At 45.7% G+C, this 17570-nt stretch overlaps 1 protein-coding gene across 3 annotated transcripts in view; it reads left to right on the top strand.

Moving 5' to 3' along the window:
• Positions 1-17570, top strand: part of MPHOSPH9 (M-phase phosphoprotein 9) — a 1008430-nt gene that overhangs the window by 67026 nt on the left and 923834 nt on the right. For 2 of the 3 annotated variants that reach the window (XM_069619661.1, XM_069619662.1), the window contains exon 4: positions 5153-5242. In XM_069619661.1, coding sequence (XP_069475762.1) covers positions 5153-5242 — 90 coding nt within the window. Of the gene's footprint in view, positions 1-575; positions 672-5152; positions 5243-17570 lie in introns of all 3 variants that reach the window. The other variant, XM_069619663.1, reaches the window with a different exon arrangement.

The following is a 17570-nucleotide window of genomic DNA, read 5'->3' as shown; positions in this document are numbered from 1 at the left end:
TCCCCCCTCCCCCAAGGTCTTAACAGTTTGAGAAACAGGAATTGCAATGTTGTCAATTGTGAATGAGTTGTATTGTTTATCCAGTTTCCTAAGGGTGGCAGTTGAAGTTTTTTTTTTTTCACCGTTGAGGCATAACCAGTTTTCTGCCATCCAGGTTTAGATGGTGGAGTATATGGATTTAAGGGTTGCCATGTCGTCCTCATAGTTGCCAGTGAGGGGGATAAAGATCTGCATGTTATCAGCATAATTGGTGTATGTGATGCCCAACGCGTCCAGAATATGGAACAGTGGCCTTGTAAACAGGTCATAAAGGGTGGGTGAGATGCAAGAGCCCTGTGGGACTCCACATTTTCTGTCGCTTGTGTGGGCACAGGCTGAGTCAGCAAAGACTTTCATAACCCTTTCCTGGAGAAACGAGGTGATCCAAGCAATGGCCTTAGGGGAGAAGTTAGCAGCGGAAGAGAGATGGTGGCAAAGGGTGTCATGATCCACCAAGTCAAAAGCTGCGGACAAATCTAGGAGCAGAAGGAGAGCTGTTTGCCCATAACTCTGAAATCGTCCATTTGGTTTTTTAGGTCTAAGAGTGCCGTTTCAGTGCCGTGTCCCGGACGGAATCCTGACTGCTGGAGGCCAAGCAGGTTATTCGCCTTGAGGAATCTTTGGACTTGCAGGTAAGCTGCCTTGTCCAGAATTTTCAATAGGAATGGGACCATGGTAATGGGTCTATAATTCCCTGGGACCGTTGGGTCAAGAGCTGGTTTCTTGAGGAGAGGGTGTACCCATGCTTCCTTGAGACCAGTAGGGACATGGCCTGACTGGAAGGAGGCATTAATGAAGGCTGTAAGGAACTGCGCAAGGGTGCAGGCAATGTCTTTAATCATTTGAGCCAGGCAGGTGTCACCTTTGCAGTAGGAGGGTTCGATTTGAATTAAGGAGGACAATGACTTCTGGTTTGCTCATCTCCTTAAAAGCAAAGGGAGGGGAGTCACCCGCAGTACTACTTTGTAGTTTAGAGATTTGGTGACTGAATGCCTGTTGATGGGCAAGGATTTTATTTTACAGAGTGTTAAGTTTGTCAAGCATAGCAGCTTGGATATTATGACTCCAATCTTCATCTTTGTGAAGGGTCGGTTTGGCTGTTTTCAACTCCCTGAAGATAGCACAAATGTCTTTGGTCCCTGATTTGGCATTTGTTATCCTTGTGTTAAATGAGGAGGCTTTTGCTTTGATTATGGCAACTTTATATTCTTTCGATATGGTCTTGAATGCTAGCTTCGAGTAGTCATTCGGGTTGGTTTTCCAGTGGGAGAGCGCTGTCCTTTTCCTAGCACGTAGCTCAAGGAGTTCTTTTGGAGAACCAAGCATTGGCATGCTTGGTACGCTTAGCTTTCCTTAGAGTAAGTGGGGCGATGTCATCGACTGCTTGAATGATGACGGATTTGAAAGCATTGGCCAGAGTTTCTGGGTCACTAGAGAAGGGTGCCTGAAGGGCAGGTACTAGGACGTAAGGTGTGAGCTTATCCTGTGCCGTGTGGAGGAGAGTCTGTTGCTTGACAGAACTCTTCATAGTATTAAGTTCAAATTGAATGGAGTGATGATCTGACCAGGGCAAAGGAGAGATGTCCGTGACTCTAAGTGAGCAGTTATGATGTGCAACCCAGTCAAGGGTAGGACCTTTAATGTAGGTGGGCTCTTTGATTGCTTGAATGAACCCTAAGGTGGATAGGGCTTTATTGAGGGAGGCTGCTTGGGAGACGTTTGGGTCGTTAAGGCCTAGGTTGAGATCTCTCAGCAGAATGGATTGGGTAGTTTTCCTCAAGTTATTGGACAAGGAGTGAATCAAGGCATCTTGGAAGTCCAAGACTGGTCCTGTTGGTTAATCTACAATATGGAGGGCAATTGTACAGTTAGGGGAAAGGTTAACTTTAAGAGGAAGATGGTCACTATTATGGCCAAGTTCCCCTTCCACCCTTCTGATAGGGATGGTCTCTTTAGCAATAAGAGCTACTCGTCCTCCTTTCTGAAGAGAATGGTCTTGTCTGAATATAGTGTAGCCTGATGGGATGGCAGTGCCAGGGCTGGACCGGATGCTTTGGTGAGCCAGGTTTCACTGATTATCAGATGGTCAGTGTTGCAACTGGTGATAAGAGCATGGACGTCCAGTGCATGGGCAGGGAGAGAACGGGCATTGATAAGGGTGCAACTAAGAGGAGCATTTCGTGAGGCCCTGTGGGTGCATAGGCTGTTTAGAGAATTCCTTTAAACCCACAGATATTTACAGTAATATGCTTGCTTTTATACCAACTCATGGAGAAATTTATATTTGTCCTGTCCTGCAACACCTAGTTCTCTTGGAAGCACATGCACCAGGTGTGCAATAGCTGTATTCCAAGGGACCACCATGACTCATGGTGTCGAGTTTGTAAGCTCTTTAAACCAAGCCCACTTACGTAGCGTTGAGCAAAATATTGGGCAGCCTAATCAATGCAGGCAGAGAAAACGTTGGCCAAGTTTATCGTTTAAGTGGAAGAACTCTAGGCTGAAGAAGCGGGTATCGGTTTCAAGAGCATTCAAAGGAGCAGGACAAGGAGGAAACGTCAACATTTTCTTTGTTGCCAACCCACAGCTCTTAAGGGGGCATGGCAGGTCGAGCTGTGATGGCAACCCCTGGCATCCACAAGTCTGCTCTTGGTAAACCGAAACCCCAATCAAAATCAGACGGAACTCGACACAAACCTGCACCTGATCAATCGGTTTTAACGCTGAGGCCTAAGCAGATATTTGTAGGACATTTTAATGCCGAGCATTGCCATAACCGGTTGTCGAACAATCAATGCTTGCGTCGAAAACAAAACACAGGAACACAGTTCGAAAATGAGCGTAGACAAATCCATTTCCAAGGACATGTGAATCTATGAAGAACAGGAATCACGGGTAAGCAACGTATTGCTTATGTCCATGCAATCCCAATGGGTGAAAGAGGGCACAAAGTGTGGTATATAAGCTTGCACTCCTATCTGATTTTATTTCAAACAACCAACCCTAGGGCACTCAGAATCGCACAGGCACATATTTCTGTCGTTTTTCCGATTGTTGGAGCACTAAGGGTGGCAGGAGCAGTGTCGGCGGTAGCTGTTGGGGTTGTGTCTGGCTAGGTGGCATTTGCGATCTCCGCTTCAGGGACAGTTCCAGCAGATTTGCAGCAGGACCAGTGAGACACCCAGGGGCAGCAACCACGATGACATACGTAATGCGTATGGAACCCATAATACAGCTGGTGAAATAAAGTGGTGAAGAAACCCCTGCATTGGTCGGCAGGCCCAGCTTGGGGTTGCGGCAAAGAACAGACTTCAGGCAGGTCCCCTTCAGGATAGAGAGCACCTGATGCAGGCAGCTATGGTACTGGGCAACAAGGCAAGGACCTGGAGATTCCCAGGCTCTTGCATTGCAGCAGAGAGACCTGGCCTATGAATGGTGAGCCCACAGATTGGTTCCCGGGGTACTTCCAAAGTCTAGGGCATTAGTGCAGGATACAAGTGTAGAGGGTGAAATTAAGATCGCAAAAGCGGGAGCTAAAAGCGGCTCTTGGGAATCTAGCATTAGCCAGTGACCAGGAGATATCAGTTAGGAGTATTAAGCTAGTTCTGCAAATGTATCTTGCACATAAGAGGCAAATTAACATTTTGATTATTATCTATCACCCCTATGCTTTAAATGTTGCATAGATTAGCACTAATGTGTATTTATAAATTGTCCCAAATGCACAGAGTTAAATTTGCATAGATGTGTTTGTTTAGCATCTGTTGGCTTGGGAAGCTAAAAGTATCTCCTGGTAGTGGTTTGTATCAAGTTAACCAAGCTCTTGTAGACTTCAAGCAGGAGCTAAATAGCTCCTGGCTCCCACCAGTTTCGGACCCTGATTAGTCTAGTTGATTCCGCAAGCCCAAGGCAGCAAGGCATTGTTGAGTCCTCCTTGGTCACAGGAGAGACATCAGAGGTTAGCCTGTAGCTGACTTGGTCAACGATGCCCGCTTCAGCACCAGTCCTCCGGGTCTTCAATGCAGACTGTCTTTGAATACTTGACTCCAGTGGGTGACCACCAGAATGTCTCCAGAATCGCTTTTCTTATTCACAATCCAGGCTGAAGGGTTGCCCCAGCACACCAATGTACCATTCACACTGGTAAGGGCTGTCCAAACATGGACATCCACTTAGCCAATCTCTTCCCAGCAATGGACCAGTATAAAAAAGTACTCCAGTAACACCCCATTTAAGGTGGTATGTGATACAAAATGAAAACAAAGGAAACCAGAAATGGGAGAAGCAGTCTCCCTACACTGTCAGTCACAGAGATTGACAGTGTCCCAAAATGAGTTTAGCAGGTAAGGGAATCTGGAACTACTTCAAAGCCAGACAGTGTTCCAAAACATGGGTAAATCTGCTGGGTATCCTGGTCCCAGTGAAATCAGTGGTAGGTAAGCCGCACAAAGAAAAGCATTTCCTGACTGGAACATACAGCCAAACATACAAGTTTTTCCTGTCTGTGTTTATGGTGAAGTAAATCTTTGCACAAGAAGTTTCCTCTGTCAACTGCTGGTGTACTTCTATTGTGTGTTTTTCATTAATAGAATCATTTTGTGGCATAGCTGTAGTTTGTTTTGGAGGAGTTCTCAAAGAGCTTATTTTCTATAATTACTGGGGGGTTTTTTCTCCAGGGATTAGAAGTCGCCAACATCTGACTCTAAATCTATGTGTTTTAGGTGTTTTACTATTGACCGCAGTGTAATCATTCTGGATTTCAAAGGTTCCCTTTTTGGAATAATCTGCAAAGATGGCCTTAAAACGACTATTGTTTAATAAATATGCCTATATGTTGATAATGGTTTGATGTGGTCTGTGCCCTGTGGTTTTTCAAATCTTCTACAAGATTGCTTTTCCCCCCAAGGTTCTCAATAAATTGTAGTCTCTCAAATTGCATGATCCTTTTGATGTATCTTGTTTTGGGCAAAGGTGGGTTTTTGATTATATCGTCTGACTTTGGATCGACATTCAAAAGAATGTTTACTGTCTCTCTAAAAACGCCAATGTGCTCTTCTCCAGCTCACACCCATTTTTTTAGCACAGTCTAACGCTGCATATTGTCTTTTAACAGGCCAGGTGGGTAAAGATATTCAACCTTGTAGAGAAACAGTGTCAAGAACAGATCGCAGCACAGCAAGAGCAGTTTCACCAACAAATTCAAGTAAGAAACGTTAATGCTGTATTGGTATTTCAAGCCATTTTGTTTGCCTTTTATTCATCATATGGTTTCCTTCAGGTTTTCTTCACTTGGCAGATGTAAGGTCAACGTAGTGTGTGTATATTTGCATTCATACAATTGGTTAATTTCTCAGAGAAAGTCAACATCTATGTATGATGACCAAATACCATGAAAGTACACCTCCCACCCATGTACAATAGATTAAAAACACCCCTGAAGTACTGTGAAAAATTCCCAGAAAAAACTGAGAAAACTCTTCATGAGAGCGTGTTTAAACGTACTACATACCAGGGAAGTCTTGGCCGTCAGACATATGGCATCCTCAAATGTCTGTCGACTCTGTGCAAACCCCGAAAAACCAGAAACCGTAAAAAAAAAAAAAGAAACCATACGGCACCTACTCATGATATGTCCTCAAATGAGTAAGGAGAGAGAGATGTACTTGTCACCACTTACCCCATATCCATCTGCCATAGACAAAGAAACCTGTTGGTGCCGCTTAATGGCGGGGGAATGCGCAAGATGGTCTATGGCATCTGCTAAACTCCTGGATCTGGCCCTTAATAAGACCACAGACCTATCGACTCCAATGGACTCTGCATAATCTGCAATCTGTAGCCTTCCAACAAAACACGGTCACTTTGGATCAGCACATCAATACTTGGCTTGACTTCTGCTACCGAAGATTGCAGACGCTGCCTTTTCTTCCCTATAAGTGGTGACTTAAGTACAAAAATACAAACTGTGATTCATCAAGGAGACTTGTAAAAATCTAAAATGATTAAACACAAGAATTTTAAAAAAAAAGAAAGTAGTTTGGTGCCTCCTGCTATAGGTTTATATGAAAAGAAGGTAAGAGATCCCTCCACCCCCATGGCCACCTAACCTGACCACAGTACTTCCTCCCCCCGGCACCACAAACCACGTGGTCCTCAGGGACTTCTCCCTGGTTCCGGCCCCATACTACGAGCCATGGCTCCTCCCACCACTCCACAGCTCAGCTCAGACGCCACACAGACCGCCTGGTCTGCTTATCATGCACAGCACACCTCACCCGCTCAGGCACCTAGATCCAGGCACGCCTGCCCCCCCCTAGCCCGTCCAACCGGACCTTCCGCCACCACCACAAGCCACACCGTGCTGCTACCCCTTACTAGTACCAGCTGCCCACCTCCCTCACCGGCCTTCTTCCTCACCAACAGCTGCCCTGCAGACTTACCTCAGCTCTTCACCGCCAGCCGCATCCAACAAGAAACTATGTGCTGCCGGCCCTGCTCTAACACTTCACAGCTGTCGCAGCACCAGCCACCATCCCACTCACGCCACTGGCCTTCCAACTGTGATATACTCTCCTACACCAATGCGCCAACCACCCTCCTCCCATCTCACTAATTACTTTAAGACCAGGCTAACCAGCCAATCCTGGAACCCCGACTTGGGCAACCAGCCACAGGCACCACACAGCAATCCTGCTGCCATCGGACTACTGGTAAGCCCCTATCCAAGTGGCTCTTACAAAACCTCATCTTATCTTACCCTTCAACCAAACAACAGGCACTAACTTTTCCTCATTTTCTCACCTCTTTTTATTCCTTGGTACCCTGTCCTCTAAATGGAACCACATGTGGGGTTTTCTGCATTGTGTTTGAACAATATGTCTGCCACCCGGGAACATTGTCATGAATGCATTCTGTAATGTCACTCCTCAATCACCACAACCCACCCCACTTCACTGCTCCAACAATGTCTGACCGTATGCACTATATATGTTACCCGTGCTTATTTCAAACCAATATTTTTCTTAACAATTGTTGGACATGTACAAAACTGTAATTCCTTGCTACAATAACCTTGTGTAGCCCTTACTATGTCACCACGCTAGACCACCGTTCTCACACTCGACTCACCCCACTCACCACAATCACAGCCTTGATAAAGACCCAGGTTGAAACACGTGTCGGCTGTTTTTTGTAACACCTAATTGGCACAAGAAGAAATATAGATATTATCTTTGCTGTTTTCACCAATAAAATCAAACTCACATGACCAAATTACTGGACAATTACTACATGATCCTTTTCACATTGGACCAAGACGGCCCCCACTGCTAAACAAAGGGTTGTCTCCCACCAGGTTATATGAAAAGAATATTTGCAGCTGTACCCTTTCATGCTGTAGAGCACATCAACAGCTGATAAACTGAATCTTTGCCAACTCGCTGTGTCTGATATTTTAGCTCCTTTTACTGCAGCATTTTAATGGGGGGGTGGGTGGCATACCACAAAACCACTGATCTACGACACACCCTACCCCATCCCTGTTCTAACCTCTACTCACCCGCAATCTACTGCAGGAAAATGTCACGCATCCAATTGCAGTGAAATGGTGTTTACTGGTAAATGTGACATGTAAAAATGCATAAATTAACTTTGTTACAAGTGACTGCACACCAGTACCTCACTACAAGTCAGATTGAATGTTGAGGGTCTGCTTTCTATGCCGATACAGGTTACTAGAGGGCTGAGGCAAGGCTGCATCCTTGCCTCTGCTCTCTTCAACTTTTTTCTTCATGATTTGCCTGAGATTTTTGAGAATGTGAACACGGATGTTCCAAGATTGGGACAAAAGTGCCCACGTTATTATATGCCGGCGATTTAATTTTGATTTTAAAAAAACGAGATTGGTTTACAAAACTCCTTGAATGCTCTATCAACATACATAAACATCAACCAGCTTACAGTTAACATTAAAAAAAAAAAGATCATGATTTGCAATGCTCCCAAGAAGAAATTGAATAGACAAAAGTGGAAATTACAAGACTCAGAGTTAGAAGTGGTAGTACAATGCACTTATTTGGGCATGCGAATTGACAATCGACAACGCAATGGGGCACATTTGGAAATCCTGGACTCACGACTTACAACTGCCATTTCTCAAACTAAATTGATACTACATAAATACGGTAAACTTTCATTACGTTCAGCTGTGGTATATTACAATCAGAAAACTACTATGATACTCTTTATATGGCCTGGAAACATGGCTTAACCTAGAAAATAACACCTTGCAAAAATTGGAAGGGATATATTGGGGTTACCAGTCAAATGGTCGACACCATTTGGTCGAATGCCAAATGGTCGAATTTTTTTTTTTACCCATTTTTTGTTTTTTTTTGGGGGGGTCCCCCCCCCCACCCCCTTTTTTTCTTTTTTCTTTTTTCTTTTTTTTCCCCACACGAAAACCCACAAAACACATATATATAAAAAAAAAAAAAAAAATTCGACCATTTGGCATTCGACCAAATGGTGTCGACCAAATTGCAGTCGACCAAATTGCAGTCGACCAGTTGACTGGACACCATATATTGGAGATCAATTTTAAATCTACCTCCATGTTTACCGCTTGCGTTTATACACTGTGAGATTGGCTTACTTTCCTTGACGATCAAATACTATGGCGCCAATGTGCGTTACTTAGAAAATGTATTTTGGCGAATGCTCCGAACACTGTGCTCTCGTCCCTCTCTTGTTACATTCTAAAATCCAATCATGGTTTTGCTGTTAAATGGAGAAGTGCAGTTTTCAACATAATGGCTGCTGCAGATCTTCCATTGCATATCTTACTAGAGAATCCAGAAAGAGCCAAGAAAAAACTATACTTTTATGATTGGATAAAAACACGGGACCAGTGTTGTTTACACAAAGACTTCAGAGAGAACCCATAAGAAAAAGATTTGGGATATGTGAACCATACTTGATTCGCCATCCTTCAGAAGTGTTTCGCTCAGCCTACCTACGCTTCAGATACGATCTTTGGCTGACCAGAGTGGTAATGGTTAAATGCAAATTGCTTAGTGGTTCACTTGAATTTTGTTGTTTTTGTAAAAATGTAAAGCAGAGAGAAACCTTACGACACATTATTTTAGATTGTCCTGATGTATCAGAAAAAAGAGAATTGTATTTAACCAAATACTACATGCGCTTCAAAACTATTGATGATGATGGAAGATGTAATTTACTTTTTTTCAACCAATCATATGTCAATCTGTATTGCAATCAAGAATTTTCTAGGAGCGGTATTTGAAGTCTAATTAATTCTGCTAACATCGAACTCAAACACAACAATATATCGCACTGTGAATGATGAATGTTATGAGCTACAGATTGGCTTCATTAGCTGCATTAACCAAATTGGTTAAATTGTTTTATGAAATTGTATGTTTATTTTAACACCAGGAAAAGGAGTGCTTTTTCGTCCTTTTTTTTCCTGACTGTATCAACTTTTTATATTTTAACTTTGTGTAAATTTGCAATGCAAAAGGTTCCTTATTGTAAAGTTGATTTATCAGCTATAACAATATTAATAATAATAAAAAAAACTTTAAGTGGCAGTTAAACTGTAAACAAAATTCTGTTGGCATTGTCAGTCACATGGATCTGGGTACGACATCCCTAGCGCCACAAAACCATCTATAAGGCTGTAAACTATATCCCAAGGGCAAATTGCGCAGAGCATTTTGAAAAATCCCAAATAATTAAGACCTTCAATTACAGAAGGAAAACCAGAACTGGAATTTGTAGAGCTTGTCTCATGCCCAGGGCACCTGCACCTGGAAGGTGGAGGAATGATTTATAATCTGCTGGGGAAAACAAATAATGAAGGTTCTACCGGCGCTTGATGCAGCGCTGAGGACCCTTTAAACAAGAAGGAGTGCTTGTAGTAGCACTCGGCACCAAATAAAAAAAAAAGAGAAACCTGGTTGATCTTGTTGATGCAGCCTGTGCTTTCCCTTCCCACTCCTGCCTGTGCTTCTTATATCTGCGGTACCTCATTGCCAGGAGGGGCACCAGGTAATGCATTCACTGCCGCAGTGTGGACTCAGTGTGGCACTCCCCGTGAAGAGGAGGTGAGCGCCCAACGTTCACTGCAGTCTCCCGGGCTGTGTGTATCACACATGTGCACATTTCCAAATAGGAAGGGGAGCGCTGTGCGATTGTTGTGGTCCACCCTGCCCCTCTGCATTAGGGCGGCCACAAAGACCCCCAGGCTGTTGTTGGCAGAAGCGGCCTGGGTGGAGAAAACAACTGGGGGCCCTTTTGCTGCAGTTAACATTGGGCTGCTATGCAGTGTTGGGGACGTTTTTCTTTTTGCATCTTTCCCTCCATTTGCTTTGTTTTTGTTCCTTTTTGCAGGGAAGTAAAGACTTCAGCTTGCCTTCCCCCGGCCCTTTGCTCATTGTTCTGGTGAAACTGATCAGTCATTTACACTATTAGTACTGGGGAACTTTGTTTCCCTTTTTGGATTCTTTTCCTTTTTAACATTGAACACAGCACTGTGAGGTACCTGAGGGCAGCCTCCCATTTGCCTTCCTTGGGTCTTCCTCTCAGGTGGCCAGGCAAGGGCCATCGCTCTTGGATCTTGACCCCTGGGGGTGGATATGCGAGGGAGGGTCACCTGAGTGGAGGATCCTTGGGGAGTAGAGGAAAGGTGCCTTTAGGTGAGGCATGGTATCCTCCTTTCCCTGAGCATAATACATCTTACCCTGCCTCTATCTTTGTAGGTTATTACCAGTCTTTCCCATTCTGCCCCATTGTCACTCGCTCACACACACACACTGTAAGGAACTCAAGGTGGCAACAATAAAGACCAACACAAGTGATCACAGTTCAAGGGTGTTTATTAAACTGTAAATGCGGGGTGGATAAACGCCTAAGCGAAACGTAAATCTAAGATGGGAGCAAGTGTCGACCATCAAATGAAGAAAAATAAGGCATTCTTTGTGGCGTTGTGTCAAAATAAATAAGGCCTATACTAAAGAAAAACCTATTGCCAATCCTTACTCTAAATACAAAAAGAAGTGTGTGATAATGTTCTCAATAAAGAACTAAGTGTTCACAAAGGACAAGTAAGGATGTGATTGTCAGGGGTCTTCCTTCCCCCAAGTTTTGAGCACGGGCCAAGATGGATCTCCTTAGCACAGCACACACTCGAGTTTTCTCAGCACGAGCCAACAGTTCTGCATCAGCTATTAGGTCCTTCGACGGTTAAGTCTCTTTTCAGTCAAAGTCTCTTGCCTCTGAGGCACTTATATTTTGTGTGACTGCTTCACCCCAGGGACCCCCTCTTCTGGGCGCAGACCTTTCACCAGTCGTATTCAACAAAACAACGAAACAGTTCCTTTTTCCAATGAACTTTGGGTGACGACTTTTCACCACTGGATCTCCCTAGGCCAGTGGTCTTCAAACTTTTTTGGCCAGGGCCCCCCTGAGCAAAATTTGGGCAGGTCGGGACCCCCCAGAAATGCCAAATGGACAGTATATATTGCGCGCCGTCACCTGCTCCCATCAAAGTCGCTGGGCTCCCTCATCCCACTCCTACCCAGTCGCTGGTCTCTCCCCACCCCATCACACACCCAGGGCTCTCCCCACTCTGCTCCCATCACTATCCCATGGTTCCCGCCCATTGTGCTCCCACCATAGTCCCTCGGTTCCCCCATCCCGTTCCCAACACAGTCTGAGGGCCAGTGGCGGCTGGTGAATCTTTTTTAAGTGGAGGGGCATTAAGGGGAGGTTCGGGGGGGTTTCCCCCTGTGAATTTTTTTTTAAATAATAGGTTAAAATGTTGCATTGTAGAGCATACTTTTAACAAAAAATGGGTAAATAGCCAAACAGTTTGCAATTGTTGCTGGGAGTCCAGGGGGCAGGCATTGATATTTTATTTCTATCGCGCTCGTACACAAGTGTTTCAGAGCGTGACAAGGCAAGGGAGGGGAACAGAGGAGAATAAAACAGCGATCTTACTAGGCCCAGTGACATTGAGAACGCGCAAGTGTGAGGGGAAAAGTGCATGGAAGGGGGGAGAAGTGGAAAGTGCGAAGCAGAGGAGAAACAGATAAATAACAATAAATAAATAATAAAGGCAACAAACAGTGGTAGTGCAGCCAGCAATTTGCAAGTGCTACGTTTAAGGCAGCAGACAGGGTAGGTCTGATAAGTGCAGGAAGAAAGATGGTTCTCCTCAAGTTTTAGAGTGGCAGGGCGCTGTTCCAGAGGGAGGCCCCAGCCGAAGACGGAGATCTACCCCCAGCTCGTTTCTTTGATAAACGACTGACCCTGAGGGAGTTGGAGGTAGAGGAGTGAAGAGCTCGAGAGGGGAGGTATTTGCGGAGGAATAGCTGAAGGTATTTTGGACCGAGGCCCCAGAAAGCCTTGTGGACAAGGCAGAGGGTTTTGAATGATAGATGTCCGGTAAAAAGATACCATCCCTGTCACAATGAACATAAACGTACCTTCTGCATTGGCCTGTGTGTGGGTGCTGCTCCAGCTGCTCTGTCCGTATGTGCGAGGAGGCGCAGGAGCTCCCCCTCGGACATACAGACATGCAGTGCCCCAGCCAGCATTTCCAATGAGCTATGCAATGCTGGCGAAGCAAAACGCCCCAGCACTTGCATGGCTCAGTGAGCATGTGCGGCTGGGGAACTAAACTGAACTGTCAAAGGGAAACAGTGTTTCCCTTTGACAGTTCAGCCAGCCCAGGAGCACTCCATTAGCTGGATAAAGCAGCTGAGGGAGTGCTCACTGTTTCACTGGGCTGGCTCCTTAGCTCCTCCATAATGGGTGAGGGGCCACTATGCAGTTAGTAATGTTGACCATTGTTGCTGAATATATCACAATTTACTTACATTTTAACACAAAGCACCCCTTTGGGTACTATTGAAACAGTGGGCTTCATAACTACTCTGGCGGTAGCTGTGCCGGTAAAACCGGCACGGCTGCCACTGGAGTTGCATCCGGGTCTGGCACCCGCGAATGGGCAATTACTAGGTCATGCCGAGTTAGGCGGACATGATAATTGCCCTTTCGAAGGTGCCGGTAGATCCCCATTCCCATTTGAGCCCCATATGGCTCAAATGGGAAGGGGGAGCTCGGATGCACCGGCACCGTTAATAACGGTGCCGGTGCATCCGACGAGCTGAGGTCAGACCTGGCGGGGGCTGTCAAGCACCCACGAGCACAACTCTTACTATGGCGGAACGGTAGCAACGGTGCCGGTACCTTACCAGCACCGTTGTTACTGGTCCGCCATAGTAGTAATGAGGCCCAGTCTGTGACTAAAGGAATGAATATCCATTTACAACTGTGGGCCACTTTTTCATTGTTGCCTGAGACAGTTTCATGCTTCGGCCCGCCCATGTGGGCCACCCCTGCCCATTTCTTCCAATCTAAAAAAAAAAAAAAGAAAAAAAATCTTTTTTCATGCTGAGCTCTCAGGGCCCCCCTGGGATGCACCCGCGGACCCCTAGGGGGTCGCGACCCACAGTTTGAATACCACTGCCCTAGGCCAAGCTCGGACCCAACTGATAAGGGGGGACAATTCTCTCCCCCTAGCGTTCCAGTATTTCTTGCTTTCACAAATCTTAAATGTTCTTTTAAACAGTTCTTTGGGCTTTGCCCCTGGTTGTTGGCTTCCCTCTGCCGGGTTCACTCACGCCAACTTTTATCAACAGTTCACTGTTTTTCAGGACTTCAGACTTCATCCCCTCTTGTTAGTATTCCTCCACTGGATCCACTTTTGCCAACCTTCACGACACAGTGTAAATGCTAGTTTCACCACGCAGGACTCCTCTCCCTTTCCTTCATCAATATCTGTCAGTCAAAGACTTCAAGAGTCTTAATGTCTTTTCAAACAAGTCTTTGTGCACATCCCGCCGTTGGTTTCATTCTTGTCATCACACTGTTCATAAGACTTCATCATGTGGGATTCGCTCCCTTAGCTTTCACAATCATCTGTCGGTCAAAGACTTTTGACGGTACAGAGGATTTTACAAAACCCCTGTATGACCACTTTGTACTCTCTTCGCCTCTTCCCAAGGCCTTCTAGTTATAGTAGTCTCTACCTTCCGCTAATCGGCCAGAGTTTTCTGCGTGAGCACCCACGTGGTGCCGGATGCCTCTGTTGCAGGCTTTCCCCTACTTTCTTTATGCATTCAAAGTTCTCAAATGAGCTGTTTGCTACTTTTTGTTCAACACAGCATGGTCTCTTATCGACTCTCCCCTCGAGTCACCAGCTGTGATGAACCGCTTCGCTTTCGTCTCCTTTGAGTCAAGGTTGGTACCACAGAGACCAGCGTCTCTCCCTGTCTTGGCCATCAGCGGAAGAGGGTCTTGTCTACTATCGACCTCTGCTGCAACACACGCTGGCCTTTTGTTTGCAGTCTTATGCTTACATCTGCAGAGGTTTCACGGGCCTTGATCAGGGCAGGGTTACTTCTCCCCTTGTCACTCTATCGGTATTCGCCCTCATTCGTCTCCTCTTGAATGGCCCTGCTGTGTTGGCTCTCTCATCGTACGGTCTGCCTTGCTCGTCGTGGGCTCTCGTGCTCCACCTTTTATCCCTGTGGGGAAGGTGACTTTGCCTGACCCTTGTATTGGGACATGTCGGGTAAACGGCTCGGGTATTAGTCCGTTGTCTTTTGTGTTTGGGTCGGAAAAGTGGGGGTGGGGCAGTGTTTCGGCATATCCTATGTGATAGGATGGGGAAATGTATTGTAAGAAGCGGGATACCGCATCTCCCCCGTCGGTGTCCCACTCCCACAGCACCCCCCCATCCACGTGATCCTCCCGCACTGGTCCACCCCCAGGAACTGGAGGAAATAGCGATGGTCGTGTCCTGCCCACTTGGATGACAGATCCATGGGGCCTAACTAGGGAGTCACCAACCGGTTTCTCACAATGCACGCACACCAGCTGTCCCATATTCATATCCCTTTAAGATGGGGATGAGGGAGAAAACTAGGAATAATGCACACTACCATCTGTGCACATCACTTTCATAGTGGGAAGGGGTAGAGGACTGTGGGACACTACTATAATGGTCAGGCATGTCCCATTGACAAAAGTAATAATGGTCAGGCAAAGCACTTGCACCTGCAGCCAAGTAAGGGGCTAAAGGTGCATATAAAGAGAGATGCAGCCGAGGGATATCCAGATGGTAGAGATCCAGCTGGGAGAGCTCCACCTGGGAAGGAGGACACTGCAACCCGATGTGGAGCAGGCAGGAGCGGGAGCCGGTGAAAAGTATGTCGACTGCTGCAGGAAAGCAAGAAAGACGATGAGGGCAGAACGTGCCACAAGAGGATTCAAGAGCACTGCAGAGCTCTGTGCTGCGTGCCTCCCTACTGGAGCTGGGGGACACAGAATTCTCCAATACGCTGCTGACCGCCACATGAAGGTTTGGAAGAGGCAACCGCTGATCACCAGAGCTCCCGGAGAGGGAGAGGGCGGAGCGAGTGAGAGCCGGAGAGGAAGGCAAAAGCATCCGGAGGAGTGGCTGTACACCAGTGAGTGACAGAGAGGGGCTTGGTGTGGGCAAAGGAAGATGCAGATTGAGTGAAAAGGAAGATGCAGATGGAGTGGAAGCATATAATGAATATACTTAATGAATGATTACCGAAATAAGTACTGCAAGAGTGAAAAGAAAGTGATGTATATTGACGAATGAAGTGGAAACCAGTTAAAAGCCTTTATGAACAATGTGAATGTGCAAGCCAAGTGAAGGCCAATGATGAGAGCCTGTGAAGCAAGTGGAAGGCAATTGATAATCACTATGGGATGGTGTTAAAGCAGGGTGATGACGAGAAGAAATACCACGAAGTGAAATGTGTGAAAGTCACGTGTTGGCAGAGTCAAGCCTGTCAAAGTGAAACAGAAGTGCATATTAACTAATGACAGAGGCAGAAAGGAAACCTGTGTGGGCAAGGAAGTCCAATGAGAGTCATTGAACATTGCAAAGTGCCAAGGGATATCGGTTGCGTGACCTGTGATGGGTGAACCATGTGGTCCGACAACTGCACTTAGACCGAGTTACCCCTACTTGGAGTGAACTAAGAAAAGTCAAGCGGCTGAAGCTGTTATGCCTAACAAATGTTCAAGTGACCTAAAAGAAAGGCGAGTTAAGAGAATTGTTGAAAAACCTGAAAGAGTACAAAGTGGATTTGCTAAGAAAGTTGAATTACCCATGTGTTGGAACTGTGCTGAACTTGGGGAAGGGAATCTTGAGGTCTATTTGGGGAACAGTTTTGAACTTGGGGAAAGCTGAAAGCAAGCCAGGAGCTGGAAGAAGCTAAACTTTATTTTGAACACTGCTTCTTTGATTGCTGATATCCCTATACATTGTAAGTCTGAGGGCAAGTATAGGCTTGGGACACAGACTTTTGAGTTGAACTATGACGCAGACTATCTTTAGTTTCCCACCTTAGCATAGGGCACGTTAGGCCCTACACCATCCTAACATTCAAGAAATAAACCTTTGATTTTTAGAAAATTGAATCTGTTGTCTGTATCTTACTACTTGATGTCTTCACACACCTTACAGTGCAGTGCACTGGAAATACATTTGTATCGCCCCGGCTATTTACACATGAGGTTTTTGGTTACTTCTATATGTGACTAAAGACAATGGGTGGCAGCAGTAGTTACATTTTTTTACAGTATTTGCATTATTTTTGATGTGCAGATTCGGTTTAGCACATATGGCTACTGAACATGGCTAGCGCCCAAAAATGGCAGTGGTGCAAGATTTCCACTTGTCCATAGATTAGATATGTGTCCATTAGCCAGGCATCACATTTAGATAGATCTGTGAATATTAGCCATGCGTTACATTTTGACGTGATTGTGAAGATTAGTCATGCGACACATTTAGCTAGAATTCGGAAGATTAGCCATCTAAAAGAACTTTGAGAGTTTCCAATGTTCTAACCACCCCGCTCCTACTCCCCTCCAGCACACCTCCCAAGTATTATACACAGCCTATTGGCTAGCCAAACTACACACAAACACATACACTCAACATAAGTAACACTTACGTACAACAGAATACACCAGGCACTGGATTGTACCCTTAAGAATACAACAAGCCAGTGCCCACAATCATTCCATCTGCAATCCAACACTCACAGATGCTAGTTTCTTCTGGTTCTGGACCTATCCTATAATTATACCCTCATTAGCCCACCATGTCCACTTTCTTGCAGAGCAATGTGAGCGCCTTGAGACTGCCTCTGTGGTGGTTGTGGGACACATGAGAAACCAGTAGTTGTCCCTGATTGAGCAACTATTGGCTGTTTAAATGGTGCAGATCATTATCATTGGTGGGCTTGAACTTGCTTCCTGCTCAGATTTTGTATAAGAAGAGGACCTCTGCAGATCATTGTTGGAGCCAAGAACCCCTCAAAGAAGAGCAGCCTGCTGAATGTCCAAAGACTCCTGAAGTGGCCCAGCATCCCTTCCAGTAGCCAGCCCATTGAAGC

The sequence above is a fragment of the Ambystoma mexicanum genome, chromosome 10 (assembly GCF_040938575.1).
Source record: "Ambystoma mexicanum isolate Mex_15411 chromosome 10, UKY_AmexF1_1, whole genome shotgun sequence".
NCBI classification, from domain to species: Eukaryota; Metazoa; Chordata; class Amphibia; order Caudata; family Ambystomatidae; genus Ambystoma; species Ambystoma mexicanum.
This window is presented reverse-complemented; position numbering and strand designations above follow the sequence as displayed.